Source organism: Sprattus sprattus, assembly GCF_963457725.1.
Source record: "Sprattus sprattus genome assembly, chromosome: 16".
NCBI lineage: Eukaryota > Metazoa > Chordata > Actinopteri > Clupeiformes > Clupeidae > Sprattus > Sprattus sprattus.
In genome coordinates, this window is record NC_137914.1 from 27697413 (window position 1) to 27710418 (window position 13006).

General features: G+C 40.2%; 1 protein-coding gene across 1 annotated transcript in view; it reads left to right on the forward strand.

Annotated features, from left to right (window-relative positions):
• Positions 1–13006, forward strand: part of dnah10 (dynein axonemal heavy chain 10) — a gene marked incomplete at both ends in the record, with an annotated part of 129980 nt that overhangs the window by 53576 nt on the left and 63398 nt on the right. Inside the window, 12 exons of the mRNA XM_080853872.1 lie at positions 33–244; positions 805–961; positions 1100–1333; positions 4216–4338; positions 4443–4676; positions 6763–6986; positions 7649–7918; positions 8093–8276; positions 8507–8641; positions 10539–10691; positions 10819–11007; positions 11179–11325. Coding sequence (XP_080709998.1) covers positions 33–244; positions 805–961; positions 1100–1333; positions 4216–4338; positions 4443–4676; positions 6763–6986; positions 7649–7918; positions 8093–8276; positions 8507–8641; positions 10539–10691; positions 10819–11007; positions 11179–11325 — 2262 coding nt within the window. The remainder of the gene's footprint in view (positions 1–32; positions 245–804; positions 962–1099; positions 1334–4215; positions 4339–4442; positions 4677–6762; positions 6987–7648; positions 7919–8092; positions 8277–8506; positions 8642–10538; positions 10692–10818; positions 11008–11178; positions 11326–13006) is intronic.

Consider the following 13006-nt stretch of genomic DNA (forward strand, 5'->3'; position numbering starts at 1 on the left):
GTTTTGTGTTTGTATGCACTCTTGTCTTTCAGGCAGCAAAGACAGAGTGGTCTCAGACCTTGTGGGTGAACCTGAACATTCAGTTTTTGCAAGAGGGTGTTGACGGCTTCATCAAAAGTCTCCGGAAGCTTCCCAAGGATGTGCGGGCTCTGCCTGTGGCCTTCTTCCTCGAGGGTCGCATGAAGGAGTTTAAGGAGTCGTTGCCACTTCTGCTGGACCTAAAGAATGAGGCTCTTAGAGAAAGGCAAGGGCTACACCACATATATCTGCCCTTAGAGAAAGACAACAGCTTCACCACATATATCTGCCCTTAGAGAAAGGCAAGGGCTACACCACATATATCTGCCCTTAGAGAAAGACAACAGCTTCACCACATATATCTGCCCTTAGAGAAAGGCAAGGGCTACACCACATATATCTGCCCTTAGAGAAAGACAACAGCTTCACCACATATATCTGCCCTTAGAGAAAGGCAAGGGCTACACCACATATATCTGCCCTTAGAGAACGGCAAGAGCTACACCACATATATCTGCCCTTAGAGAAAGACAACAGCTTCACCACATATATCTGCCCTTAGAGAAAGACAAGGGCTACACCACATATATCTGTCTATGGTCCTTCTCATTTGCAAATTTTCTTTGAATAATATTTAGTTTAACTGATGATAATAATTTTAATAATAACAGCGCAGTAAATTGTGGAATTGAAGAGTTGGGCAAATAGATCACATTATTGTTACAGTGTTAAAGTAAAACTGTATGTTGACTTGCAAAATAAGAATCATACGGAATATGACTACAGACATTGGAAGGAGCTGATGGAGCGTGCAGGCACAACCTTTGAGATGAACCCTGAAACCTTCACCCTGGAGAACATGTTTGCCATGGAGCTCAACAAATATGGCAGTGTGATTGGAGACATTGTCACCTCAGCTGTCAAAGAGCTCAGCATTGAGAAGGTGAAAAGCACTTATTTTTACGCACCTGTATAGAACTGAAGTATAAACTAACTATGGCATGTACTGAAATGTTTTAGGACTGTGTAAGGTGTAAATGTCACTGAGTTTTCAAAAAAAGAATGTTGTATGTTCGCACAGGGGGTAAAAGAGGTGGTGGAGACCTGGGAGAACATGAAGTTCAGTGTGCAACGCTACTTCAAAGGCACTCAGGAGCGTGGCTCCATACTAGGTGCTGTTGATGAAATCCTTCAGAACTTGGATGACAATGCTATGAACCTGCAGAGCATGGCTGGAAGCCGCTTCGTGGGGCCCTTCCTGGCTACTGTACAGCAATGGGAGAAGAACCTCTCACTCATCAGTGAGGTCATTGAGGTCAGTCTATAGTGATCAGATAATAAACAGTATCTATCTATCGATAGATCTATTGATTAATCTATCTTATACATACAATTTCCAATAATGGCCAAGTCTCTGTGAATGGCCAAAAATCGCAGTAATTTTCATGCAGTTAACGGAAGTTTCCAGCCTGTATCATTCACATTCGCCTGTGACATTTGCATCCGCCCGTGCCATAAATCTGATAATAGCCATGCAGAATATCCTATTCAGTCAATTTAGCAGCAGCCTCTCATAATTGCTGGGTTAGAAAATAGTTCAGCTTAACTATCATTGGTAGCATAGCCTATACTGTCAAGTTATAGTTAGGGTATTTAACAGATGTTTTTGTATAAAGCAACTTAGGAAACATACGAAAAACATTGCAAACAAAAAAATGAAACTATATAAAGTAATAAAAACAATCAAATACTACTAGTAGTAGTACCAAAACTACTACTCCTACTACTACTAATAATAAATATTATACAGTTTATTATTTATAAAAATAATTCAATATTTATTAAAATTCAAGCATATGATGATCATTTCTTTGTTTGTCTGATCATTTATTTTCATTCATAAACTGTGACATCTTATTTTACATTGTAGGTTGACGTGGGATAATGCCTCTGTGTAGGATGCTCTTTTTTCCTAGCTTACAGGTCACCAGAGGAAATGAATGGATTTTGTCCATGAGCGTGAACCTGTTTAAAATGTTATTAAGTTATTTATACCATTACTTTTGGTTGCCCATCCGCAAACTCTAATGCAACTACTGCAGCAATATTGTTGCATGAGTAAACCATTTACTACTCATTAGTTTAGATCTTAATGAATCAGGGCCTTTGTGTATATTTGTGTATATAAAAAGCACCTTGTCTGAAGATCCACAAGCAGAAACTGCTAGTTTTGACCACTAGGGCTAACATTAGCCACATTTCTACCATCGAGGCAGTGTGAGCTAGGGATATCTTCTACCATCGAGGCAGTGTGAGCTAGGGATATCTTTTACCACTGAGGCAGTGTGAGCTAGGGATATCTTCTACCATCGAGGCAGTGTGAGCTAGGGATATTTTCTATCATCGAGCCAGTGTGAGCTCAGGGTTTTTCCTGCATAGAGAAAATTTTGGCGCGTGCCTAAACCGTAATCCCGAGCGCCTATGAAAAATCCCGACCGCCTAAAGCAAAAAAAGGAGTCTGCGATAAAAAAAACCTGTCATCCAATTCAGTTTAACGGTGTTTTGAGACCTCACGTTGAATTCAAGACAGCAGCAGCAGATTCCGCCTCCCACCCCCTCAGCCAATCATTGAACAGAGGCTTCTCCAAGTTGCCAGTTTAGAGAAGATGTTAGTTAAAAAATGTGTCCGACCTATTAGCACCCACGACCTATGAACACCTACGCGCTGGTACACGTTACTTAATATTGATTTCGGTGTCAACCAGGATAACGGATTTTAAACAACATACGCTCCAGCCCAAAAGGGGTATTTAAATTATATGTGTGCAAAACATTACAGTTGTAGAACGTAATTAAGTGTACTAGACAGCCATTTATTTCTGTGCGTACAAACTGTCATGGAACGAACTGAGCGAATTCGATTTTGCGACGAGAACTTGTGAGGGTCATACAGTTTTCAACCGACCCCGATACCGCTCTCCCTCTTTAAATTGAGGTTTACCCGCTTATCACAAGGACGACAGCTGACAACCGAGTTAGGAGATGTTCACGAGAGATTACGGATTCTGATAGAGATCATACTTGGTCATATCGGTAATGTTTTTCTAATATCCATACACCACACGTACCACAGGTAAATCACAATTGTGAACTTTAACAAGTTTGTCCACTAAACATCGCATTGTCCCACCTGCAAAGCAGTTTCATTAAACTGACCCGATCCTCACGATATCCAGTTTTTCTTGAAAAGTCCGTCTTGAAAATGGCGTTTCTATTATATTAGCGACCAGATCGATATCTCCTCCTTCAGCCATTGTGGGTTGTAAATAAACAGAAATTTACGTTTTCGCTAATTCACCACCACCATATGCAACTAAAATGAGCACTTTTCTGAGGCACTGCCTCAATCTGCCGCACTAGTGTGTATCCAATCAAAGAACGTGTACGTGTCACGTTCAACGTGATGCCTGCTAGCTGGCCCCAATGTCGCCAACTCAAAATCTGATTGGTTATCACAACTGTCTGTTTCAGTTCATTCAACTTAAATGAACTGAAACAGCCAGTTGTGATAACCAATCAGATGTACAGGCGCCTTCAGTGTTAATTCTGAAGGCCTCTGGAAGATTTCTTGGAGCCTGGCAACACATGATAGCTGAAATATGATTGGATGAACGCTCTAATATAAATAAACAACGCTGGAAGCTATGAAATGAAGATAATGGACTATGGGGAATAATTTAATACATATTTATGAAAAGAAAATATTAAAATTAAATGTATTTTATTACATTTATTTTCTGATGATGTTTAGGCCAGCAGAGAAGGCCTTGCTGGCCCTGACGGACCACCACTGGTGAAAAGCTCCTTGCTCATCTTATTTTAAGTGATCCATCGGACAGGCAGATGCAGATAGAGTACTTTATTGGTCCCCAAAAGGAACCGCCTCTCTGTTCACATCTCTTAATTTTGCCAGATAGCAGCCAAATAGGAAATAGGAAAGTGTTGTTTCAGGTTGGTTTTGCAACATGTACTTTGTATAGGACTAATAACTCGTCTCCACTCATACATAATAAGCTTGTCATGAACATGGAAGCAGAAAAAAACCTTACAAAAATGGCTTTACAAGGGAATATGGGAATTGTATTGCTGGAAAAGGTTTTTAATTTAAATATGAATCTCAATTATTGTTTTTTCTAGGTTTGGATGTTGGTGCAACGTAAATGGATGTACTTAGAGAGCATTTTCATTGGAGGAGATATTCGTTCCCAACTTCCTGAAGAGGCCAAGAAGTTTGACAATATTGACAAAATGCTCAAAAAGGTTTTTTTTTTCATGAATTTCTTGAACACTAACTAGCAGTGTGTCCACTCAGACTAAATATTAATGTACGTTGGTCTGTTGTACAATGTTTTTGTGTAAAACAGATTATGGCAGATACAGTGAAGGACCCAGGAATTAAGAAGTGCTGTCTCGTGCCAAATCGCTTAATTGACCTACAGAATTTGAGTGACGGCTTGGAACGATGCCAGAAGAGTCTTAATGACTACCTGGATTCTAAGCGCAATGCCTTTCCTAGATTCTTTTTCATTTCTGATGACGAGCTGCTCAGTATCCTGGGAAGTAGTGAGCCAGCTTGTGTACAAGAGCACGTGATCAAGGTAATTACTGAGCACAATTTCATACAAGATGTTTTCCAGCACATTATGTCTCATTCTGCTCAAAGATGCAGCCCACAATTCTGGTGAAAGATTATTCATATTTGAGCTCAACAGCCAATCAAACTACACTCCTCCCTCCTGTGCTCCTGAAGCAACATATTTGAGGCTGATTGGCCGAGTCTCTAAAATTGTTATCATGTATCATGTAAACATTAAAGAAAATTCAGAGTCGTTTTGGGGGTGCACACAGGGAACAGACAGCTAGTGGACTGTGAGGAGCAATTAGTTTAATTTGCCAAAAAGTGTATTGGCTATTACCTCCCATTGATTAGAATGGTGTCTCAACTGTACCCTGCTATGTCTCAACTATACCCCACCGTTTTTAGCTAGGGTACAGTTGGGACAACAGTGCACCGTTTTGTTTGATTAATTACATAAACATTAAACATCCTAGATATATAATGCCTTGGTTATATATTTGCCCACACCCTGAAAATATGTTCTGACCAAAACAACATTCTTTTTAGGACGTTTTAATAGTTTAATTTGTGCGTGGAAAGGGACAAAAATAAAGTGTACTCAACTGTACTCAGTCTACCACTGTGATAACTACAGCTCTGTTGTAAACCTCAACAAAAGCCAGTGGCCTTATATCCATTTATGTTTATTTTCCGTTTGAGTGTGGGTTTGATTCAGTGCTTGTGCAACAATAACGTGTATGGTTTTGAGTTGGGGGGCGTTAACAGTAAAACAGACTGACGTAGGCCTACCGAGTCTTTTCCTAGCCTGAAGAAGTGTAGTATGACCTGCAGTGAAACATGATACTGATGTAAGGAATGGATACGAATATCTCGATAGATAGACTACCTTATACGTCTTGCTTGAAGAGCCTGAATTGTCATAGCTTGATGAGCAGACATCAACGCTATCCTCCGTAGCCGCCTGGCCCTTTGACGTCGTTGTTGACAAATGACTTGTACAACAGCATTGTTACACAGTTGTGAAAATAGCAAAACATTGAAAATGCATATAGATTTGATAATATTAGCAATAACGGCACGGAAAGCGTCCATGACTACCATTCACTTTATTTGAACTGTCTTAGTACTTTGTGTTGCGGGTGTCGGTTCTGACCAATAGCTGAACGACCTCGGGGCGCGTGGCTTTGTTGACAGAATTTGGTCCGTTTACTGAAACGTACAGTCTGAAAGCGAACCGCACCAAAAAAAAAAGAAGGTTTGGACCAAAGCAAGTGAACTATCGGACTTTCCTGGTCTGAATACGCCCTTATACAAGTAAATCACGATGACAGTCTTGCACGCTGTACTATCTGTAACAGTGATTTCAGCATTGCCGATGGTGGGTTAAATGACTGTAAAAGACATGTTGGGGTGAGTTCAACAAGTTTCATTTCATGTGCATATTATTCATGCCGGCTAGTTGCCAGGGCTACATGAAAAAAGAACCTCCTTAGACTTGTTTAAAGTTACAATGGAATACAAATAAAAGCAGTTAACATAAATAGGATAGTATTAGCAGCATATAATAAATAGTAAAAGTAAACTACATATTTAAACATAAATAACAAAGAATTGCATAGGGCTATACCCTATAGAATGATATTATGCTTTTATAACTTTTAGGGACCACAACAGAAATACGTAGGCCTAAGGGGGAATATACCTCCCTGAAATGACTTTTTGCAGGTTGGGATGTCTGACTTAGTGTTTTGAATAATTGAACGACATTGAATTGAATCGAATCGAATCGCATCGTATCGCATTGTATAGTACTCAATAGTTTTTTATCAACATGCATCTTTTCTTGTATTCTATCGTGCGAGATACGAATCGCATCGTTTTTGTCATGAGATACGAGATACGTACGAGATACGAATCGAATCGTTTTTGTCATGAGAGTTTTACACCCCTAGTGTCTTGTATTGCATGAATGAAAAAAAAAGAAGTCTCCTCGTTCCCTCCCTCTGATGTAGTGCTTCAGATGTTGTGCATGCACATGTGCCATTGAATATTTATATCGTCTTCAATTGTCTTCTGTTTTTTTTATCACACACCCAAACACACAGATGTATGACAACATTGCATCTATACAATTTGATGTGGGGAGCAACGGAGAGACGATAGCAAAGGCGCTGGTGTCAGCAGAAGGAGAGGTGATGACGTTGAGGCAGGCTGTGCCAGCAGAGGGCCGAGTGGAGGACTGGATGACCAAAGTCCTGCTGGAGATGAGGAGGACAAACAAACTCATCACTAAGGAGGCCATTTTTTACTACAGCCACCAAAAGAGCAGGTTGAGCATGCTTCTACCTCTGAAATACCAGGCCTAATATTTAGCAATAAGGGCTGGGTGATGTATCAGCATATAAAGTCCATCGATATATTTTTCAAAAGAGATATAGGATGAGACAAATGTGCAAGAGATCAGTTCTAGTCTCCTTACAAAGTGCTTATTTATATTTAATTTTCGAACTGTATGTATTTGAAAAAAAAGGGTTCAAAGTTATTGTGGGGGTTCTTTTTATGTCTCTAGGACAAAAACTTGTGGAGCTTTAAAGGCATATTGACAACACACTTTCCCACCGGTGGGAAAAGCAAATTAGAGACGCGCTCTCGTCATGCAGTTTTAGTAAATACCACTGAATACATAATTAGGTGCACTTTACGCATCTTCTCCCATATCTTTGCGGCCAACTGCCACTTTCCCTTATACCCTCCCAGCAGCAGGTTTTAACTCAAGTGCGCCAGCCACCTTTGTTAAAACGGTTCCAGGTCTTTACCCTGAGTTTGAAAAAAGCAGCCTCTATATTTCTGAACAGAAAAGACATAGTTATGCGTGTCCTTGTCCAACAGTATTCTTTTGTTTCTGCTTATGTGTTGTCTCATGTGATTGATTATTTTATGTCCTACTAACAAAATAAAGGTTCCACTTACATTAAAATGTTTTCTCTGAAGGATCGATTGGATGTTGGATTATCAGGGCATGGTGGTGCTGGCTGGAAACCAGGTTTGGTGGACGTGGGAGGTAGAGGATGTCTTTAGTAAGGTGAAGAAGGGTGAGAAACAAGCCCTGAAAATCTATGCGAAGAAGATGCACCAACAGATCGATGATCTGGTAACACGTATCTCTCTGCCCATGAAAAGTAATGATCGCCGCAAAATCAATACTGTCCTCATCATTGATGTTCATGCAAGGGACATTGTCGACAGTTTCGTTCGGGACAGGTAAAACATATTGCATTGTCACCATAAAGTAAAGTTTCTAAAATAAAAATAAAAAAAAAACATTCGCAGTTTAGGTAATGAAGAGATGAAATTGTGATAATACATTTTGTCATGTTGTCTAGTATAATGGATGAACATTCAAGATAATCCTATTCATTATCTCATGTTGTCTAGCATAATGGATGCACGTGAATTTGAGTGGGAGAGTCAGCTTCGCTTCTACTGGGATAAGGAACCAGATGATTTGTTTGTGCGTCAGTGCAGTGCTCAGTTCTCTTATGGTTACGAGTACATGGGTCTCAATGGACGGCTGGTCATCACTCCACTCACTGACCGTATTTATCTGACCATCACTCAGGTACAGTCTTAGGATCTGCAAATGATTGAATCAAGACTAAATGAGCATGGCACACACAATCCAGGCTAGATAGTTGAGGCTATAAGATTTTATATTTACCTTTTTTTAACGGTCCATTTGGCCAACCTGATATTTGAACCTGCATCAACCTGCATGGTTTGTCCTACTATTATCATTGTTATTTGTTATTTGTTGTTTTTATTTATTTACTTTCCCTCCATGCCTGTCAGGCCTTGTCAATGTATCTGGGTGGAGCCCCTGCTGGGCCGGCTGGAACAGGAAAGACAGAATCCACCAAAGATCTGGCCAAGGCTCTGGGAGTGCTGTGTGTGGTCACAAACTGTGGTGAAGGAATGGATTATATGGTGAGGGGGCTTTTTGTATTTACTTTTGTAAGAAATGCAGAACTAATCTTACCATACTTTATGGAAAATTCCCCTTAAATGTCTAAGCCACCCTCAACCCAGAAATAGAACCCTGATTAGGTTTTTATGTGGAAAACCAAAAACTAGAAGTCTTAGAGGGTATATCTACTAGGGGTGGGTATCGCCAACCACCTCGCGATACGATACGCATCCCGATACAGGGGTCGCGATACGATATGTATCGCGATACATGCGATACGTACGTATACTATACGTATCCCGATATTTTAGGCTTATAACAAAAAAAAATTGCCTGTAACTCCTTGACAGTACATCATAACATATTTCTCACCTCATGTGGATTCTACAGAAACTCTGCTTTCAAATTATACCATCAACTGGATGATGGGCAAAGTATGCAGGCAGGCACATGAACCAAGTAGACGCTGTACAAAGAAACAGAAAAAAAAAAAAAAAATTTTTTTTTTTTTTTTTTTGCACGTGAAGTATCGATACTGACGCCTCCGTATCGATACACGCATCGTAAAGAGGCCCGCGACGATGTATCCCCGTATCGATATTTTGAACACACCCCTAATATCTACTAAGTAATTTTGTGTTGTATTGTAGGAATGAACAAAAGAGTCTGGATTACAAAGAAAACAAACGTTTATTGAACAACCATAATCCAGAAAATACCCTGTGCAAAGCTATATACAAATATGCAACAATATGCTAGTGCTTAATGGCGGTTAAAAATAAATGGAAAAATCAACAACTGGGAGCATGACATTTAAAACAAGGTGCATTGAAAATAGTGATTTTTTTCAAAATAAAGCTAACAATTAAAATTGTGTCTGAAAATCAAGTTTATATCAAAGAATATGTCATGGAAGCCATTGCGCTAAGGTTCTGATGTGGTCTGAGATGGAGAATCCAATTAATTTTGTTTAGCTGTAGGATAAATGTTACAATAATGTAAAAATATAAATATTTTGAGAGAAAAGACAATGAATAACATGATCACTGAAATGGCAGTGACAAAAAAGACATTACGAGTGCAACAAAAAAATGTGTACTGAGTCACGTAACTAACGTGAGGGATGTAGTAAGCTTCGACCATTGCTCTGCAGAATCCCCCCTAAGTTTCATACTATTTCATACCTTTCATACCCAGAAGCTATCGAGGACACTTGTGGACGATGTCTTGGCTCAATTAAAGAATTAAGACACAAGTTGTTGTACTTCGCAGTGAGATGATTCAAAAATGTATTGATTTACTACTTTGCACAAATTTGGACTAGGTAGGCATTTTATTTGTATGATCAAAGTCTGATACGCAAATCCCTAAGCAATGGTCTGAATGGGCAGCATTTGCTCTGCCCAGTTCCCAGTATATAGGGGTACTTGCCAGGTCTGTCCCCTGGTTCTTTCCCTCAAGCCTCTGGTTTAAAAAATCAGACAGCATCCATCAGTACGTCTAAAGATTATGATTGTAATTCAAATCACTATATTAAATAAATGAAAAAATATTGCAATACTAGGTGCAACTATATAATATTATGCAGAAGAATCTCGATATTTGTATCGATATTTTCTCCAACCTCTACTTTTTAAGTTTTTCAGATAATTACTAAATTGAGTAGCCTGTTGAGAAATTTGTGAAAACACTTGTAAAAGCTGTAAATCTGACTTCAAATGAATGGGACATTATGGTGATTGGTCTCTTACAGCATTTTTGACATTAATAGCTTTCAATTGATACGACCTAAAGGTTGTAAACAATTCTCTCTGTTACAAAGGGCCGGCGTGTTTAATTTTCTTTGACACATTTTTGTCAGTTGTACTGTTCTAAAAAAGCTTTTTTCTTCTGTCCTCACCGCTCTTATTTATCCAGGCAGTTGGGAAGATTCTCTCTGGTCTTGCTCAATGTGGGGCATGGGGCTGCTTTGATGAGTTCAATAGGATTGATGCTTCAGTGCTCTCAGTCATCTCTTCTCAAATTCAGACAATCCGCAATGCTCTTATTTTACATCTCAAACGCTTCCATGTAAGTATTTCTTGGCTTCTGCTTCCAATTATTTTGTGCTATTTTGTGTTATTTTATTTAGTGAGAAAATTAAATCTGTATATGAATGTAAGGATAAGGCATACATGCAGTGTGTCTGCTGTCTCAGTTTGAGGGCCAGGAGATCAACCTAGATGAGCGCATGGGCATCTTCATCACCATGAACCCAGGCTATGCAGGTAGAACAGAGCTGCCTGAGTCAGTCAAAGCATTGTTCCGTCCTGTGGTGGTTATAGTCCCGGACCTGCAGCAGATCTGTGAGATCATGCTGTTCTCTGAAGGCTTCCTCGCGGCTAAAGTAAGACATTAGTCACACATGCTTTTAAAATGGAAAAATAATAAAATAATAATGATTTTATTAAAAAATAATAATGTAATACTCCTGTCATTACATTACACTTCCATTTGCATTGGTTTTCTATTTAACAGCTAACTATTCATAAGTCTTACATACATCCTCTAAACACAGACTTTGGCAAAGAAGATGACGGTGTTGTATAAACTGGCACGTGAACAATTATCCAAGCAATCTCACTATGACTTTGGCCTGCGTGCTTTAAAGTCTGTGCTGGTAATGGCAGGAGAATTGAAGAGAGGTTCACCAGACCTTCATGAGGTAAGAATTGCTGGCCCCATATTATTTGGCAGGGATTCAAAATGGAATATTTGTCTTTGCAGTTTTTCTGTGCATTTCCGTTTTCTGTGGCCTACTCTCTTGGTCAAAATGGGTTACACCATCAAAGAATGGGGTAGTAACAATCTTTTTTTTTTAATGACATCGAAATCAGTGCTGCTAAATGATTTGTTTAAAGATTTTGTGGTAGGCTGACTAAAAATGTAAAGAGACAGTATTCAAAGTAGTGAACGCTGTACACTACAATTTAGCAAGATTACCAAGATTACCAAGATGGCGCCGCGGATGGCTGACACGGTGTTGCGCTCTCTTGTGCTTTTTATGTTTTTGTTTATTTGTACGGTCTTCGGCACTTCCTCGACGATTGCTTTTTCCAGAGAACAACTCATGAATGTTCGACTTTCCATTCCTCAAACCCTTTCACCGGACTTTATTGACCCAGAAACCTTTTAGGAGACCTTAGTTAGAGGATCAGCAGCTCTCTGTGGAGCTTGGAGGAGACGCAGACGTGGGAAGCGCGCTGGAGCGCTGGTTAGACTGCGAGAGCGGGGGTTCCGTACTCCGCTCCCATCGTTACACCTGGCAAACGTTCGCTCTCTGCCCAACAAAATGGATGAACTGCTGCTCTTAAACAAGACAAACAGGGACTTATCAGGATCTACTGCCCTATGTTTCACTGAAACCTGGCTCGGTGAGTCCATCCCTGATAACATCCTCCATTTGCCGGGCTTCCCACTCCACCGCGCGGACCGTGTTACGGAATTAACGGGGAAAACGAGGGGAGGAGGAATCTGTTTTTATATTAATGAACGTTGGTGCACAGATAACACAGTGCTATGTAAAATATGCCCTCCTCACCTGGAATCTCTTTTCATTAACTGCAAGCCTTTTTATTCACCGCAGGAGTTTTCCTCCTTTATTCTGGTCGGTGTATACATACTACCTCAAGCCTGCGTTAGCGACGCATTACGGCACCTGGCTGACCAGATAACCAGCACGGAGCGAAAACACCCGGACTCTATTCTGATTATACTTGGAGATTTCAACAAAGCTAAACTCAGCTGCGAACTGCCAAAATACAGGCAGTACATAAACTGTCCCACCAGGGACAAAAACACTCTGGACCATTGCTACACAACACTTAAAAACGCATACCGCTCTGTTTCCCGAGCAGCCTTGGGACTCTCCGATCACTGCCTGGTTCATCTCCTCCCAAACTACAGGCAGAAACTAAAATCTGTAAAGCCTGTGGTGAAAACTGTGAGGAAATGGACCAACGAGTCAAAGATGGAACTACAGCCCTGCTTTGACTGCACTGATTGGGGTGTTTTTGAGGCCGCATCCACATCACTAGACGAACTCACAGACACGGTGACGTCATACATCAGTTTTTGCGAAGGCATGTGTGTACCCACCAAAACGTACCGCATATTTTATAACAATAAACCATGGTTCAAAGCTCAAGCAGCTTCGTCAAGCTAAAGAGGAGGCCTTCAAGAGTGGGGACAGGATCCTGTACAACCAGGCCAGGAACACACTGACTAAGGAGATCAGAGTAGCAAAGAGAAGCTACTCTGAAAAGCTGAAAAACAGGTTTTCAGCTAACGACCCTGGTTCAATGTGGAGAGGCCTGCAGGACATTACTAACTATAGGAAAACCTCC